At 46.1% G+C, this 2,772-nt stretch overlaps 1 protein-coding gene across 1 annotated transcript in view; it reads right to left on the bottom strand.

The window, feature by feature from the left end:
* LOC106520875 (small conductance calcium-activated potassium channel protein 1-like) overlaps positions 1-2,643 on the bottom strand; it is a gene marked incomplete in the record, with an annotated part of 13,075 nt that extends 10,432 nt beyond the window's left edge. Inside the window, 3 exon segments of the mRNA XM_014013161.1 lie at positions 318-413; positions 514-1,392; positions 1,641-2,643. Of these exon segments, the coding sequence (XP_013868615.1) occupies positions 318-413; positions 514-1,380 (963 nt within the window).
* Positions 2,644-2,772: the final 129 nt, after the last annotated feature.

A 2,772-nucleotide genomic window follows, 5' to 3' on the forward strand; every position in this document is an offset into this window, starting at 1 on the left:
ATATATATATATATACTCACACACACACATGCACATATTTTAACTTACAAAAGTAGCTCTTAGTCATCAGGAGCTATTTTGAGAGTTTTTTTTAGTCAAAATAAAGAAAATAAAAATTGGGGAGTGGGCGGGATGGAAGTCACCCGTGGGCCACATATGGCCTGTGGGTCACCAGTTGCCCATCCCTGTTTTAAAGGAAGGTCTTCCACAAAAATACAGGCTGCCAATTTAAAATACAAAGAGAGTAAAAACAACCCTGCAGTTTTTGGAGAGTCTAAATTTGGGCTGGTTCTGTAAAGGATGCAGAGCTGGGTCACCTGCACTTCACAGCAGTGGTACGCCATGATGAGGCCGAGCAGGATGAATGTGGATATGCTGATCACTGACTTTAGTGTGAGGGAGTAGATGGAGCTCTGTGGAAAAAACAAACACATAAAGGAAGACATGTTTTAGCTGATGACTGTCGTTACGAGCTCAGTCTTTGTGCATGTCCCTGGCCACAGGTACTCTGACCTTGCTGTAGATGCTCCAGGACAGCTCCGTCTCCATCACCATCATGACGACGCCGAATATCCCCACAGCCAAGGCGCTGTCGTTCAGCCTCTGCCTCCTCAGGAACAGGGCCCTCCTGCGGACCAGCCGCCACCCGATGTTGTGTGTCCTCCAGTACGGGTCCTTCTGGGGATCCTCCTTGTGTTTGGGGCTGAGCTGAGGACTGTGTCCGGGGCTTCTGCTGAGGCGTTCGAGGCCCGGCAGTGGGCCTTTGACCTCGCCTGGATGCGGGTCYTAATGGGAGGCCTTGTTTTGTTGCYGGACGCTGTCGTCCTTGCTGGTGATGATGATCTCGGGCAGACTCTGGCGATCGTGCATTTCCAACGAAATGTTGCCAGACTTGCGGTACCCRCGCCCATCAACATCCCTGACGTCTACGTTGGGTCTATTAGGAGGGCCCTTAAAGGGGGATCCGCAGGGAGAAATGGGCACGTCAGTGAAAGACGTGACCTTCTCCTGGAGTCTGTTGGAACCTGCYTTTTTGGCTTTGCACTGGTGAGTTCGCTCCTTGGGGCCTGGAGTTTGTCTGCACTCCCCTGACCTTTTCTCACATTTCTTCTCTTTGCTTTTAACTTTCTCTCTCCTCCGGGCGGACCGAGGCGTCGCTGCGACGTAAAGGTGGCCGTTGTATAAAGGCGTGGTAGCCAGGGCCTGGGTTCTGTCCAGCCACACGGTGTGATCGATGGACGTTTGGACCGGGTGGTGGATCCCACACTGCGGCGTGTAGACCTGAGACGGAGCGACCAGTCTTGGTGGCAGGAGGGGTCGATGCTCCTCCACGTCATCTCCATCGATCCTCGATGAGGTCATTGATGGTGAATGTTCCATGTCGACAGGATTCTTTTTAAAGAGGTTTTAACAGAGAAGAAAAAATATTAAACTATCGACGTTTGGYACAGATGGCAACAGCAGTATGAGGGAAAATTGCAACTAAAGTGTCACTCATGAGAAGCTTAGTGACAAGACATTTCCTGCTTTTTTCACATCTATAAGGTTTTAATCTTTCATACATGACTTTAATTTATAGCAAGTTGAACAAACAGCAATGTGTAAAATAAATAAAATGTCTCTTCCACGTTTATTCTTACCTTAATGTGTGAGCTCAGGTCTAAAACAGTCCACTACGAGGATTAAAAGCAGCTTTATCTGAAGGATTTCAGCGCTGGGTCTCTTCGTCCTGAAGGTCACATCTGCCTGAATTCCAAAAATCTTCAAGTAAACTCCTTAAAAAGGCTCAGAAGCATCATCGTAAAAAAAGGTCAACTGTAAAGGCAAAATAACTGAAAAATCAATGAGGTCACATCAAAATATTCCCACTGTCCGCTCCAGTCGAGTGTGAACTTTCTAACAATCCAAGCGCAGCATCACAGAGCTCCTCCCATAGGTTCAAGTGAAGCTTAGAAACTTTCCCCAAACAGGACGAGATGAGTAAATATTCACTGATATCCATAACATATTCAGACATGTATTCAGTTCTTGCTGTTTTTTTCTTCCCTTTATAGTTTTTTCCCACAGTCAGGCCATCTTCCTTCAAGCTGGAGGGGCTTAATGTCTGCACAGACTCTAAGTTGCAGATGTTGCAAAGGCAAAGACTCGGTCATCTGTCAGAGTATTTTTTTTTTCCGGGGATTGGCAGACGTCATCCTGCCCTGCCTATGTGTGTGTCTGTGTGTGGATGTGTGGAGGCCTGGGGCCAAAGCTCAAACTAAAATGAGTCTCAAAGTCAGCGCAGAAATGCTGTTTTACCCATTTCTTTATTATTGTTATTATTATTTGCAATCTTAAATTAGATTTATTATTGTCATGAATGGAGTGTGTTTCACAAACCCTTTGAACCAAATGTAATCACCAAAAGAGAATACAAAATCCCATCTATGAATTCAGCAGATTGGTATTAAAGATTATTCAGATGACTTAGGAGCTTATGGAATATCAAATATGCCACCCCGAATCGAACAATATGTACGGGGGCAGCGTGGCATATTAAGCACTGAAGTCATAACAATGACATTCAGCATCATGAATTTATTTAAATCCTGGTGACAGATGGGCCCAAAGATAATAGCGCTCCCTCCAAATGGAAAGAGCCAAGGAGCAAAGGGTGGTTGGAGCGCGGGCGGATAGTAGCAGGATAAAAAACAGCGTTATTTAATCCCAAGGCAGCATGTATTTAACGGTGGATTGACGGAGACAGAAAAGAGTGGGATGATGATGGGGGGG

Source organism: Austrofundulus limnaeus, unplaced genomic scaffold, assembly GCF_001266775.1.
Source record: "Austrofundulus limnaeus strain Quisiro unplaced genomic scaffold, Austrofundulus_limnaeus-1.0 Scaffold98, whole genome shotgun sequence".
In the NCBI taxonomy this organism is placed as follows: domain Eukaryota; kingdom Metazoa; phylum Chordata; class Actinopteri; order Cyprinodontiformes; family Rivulidae; genus Austrofundulus; species Austrofundulus limnaeus.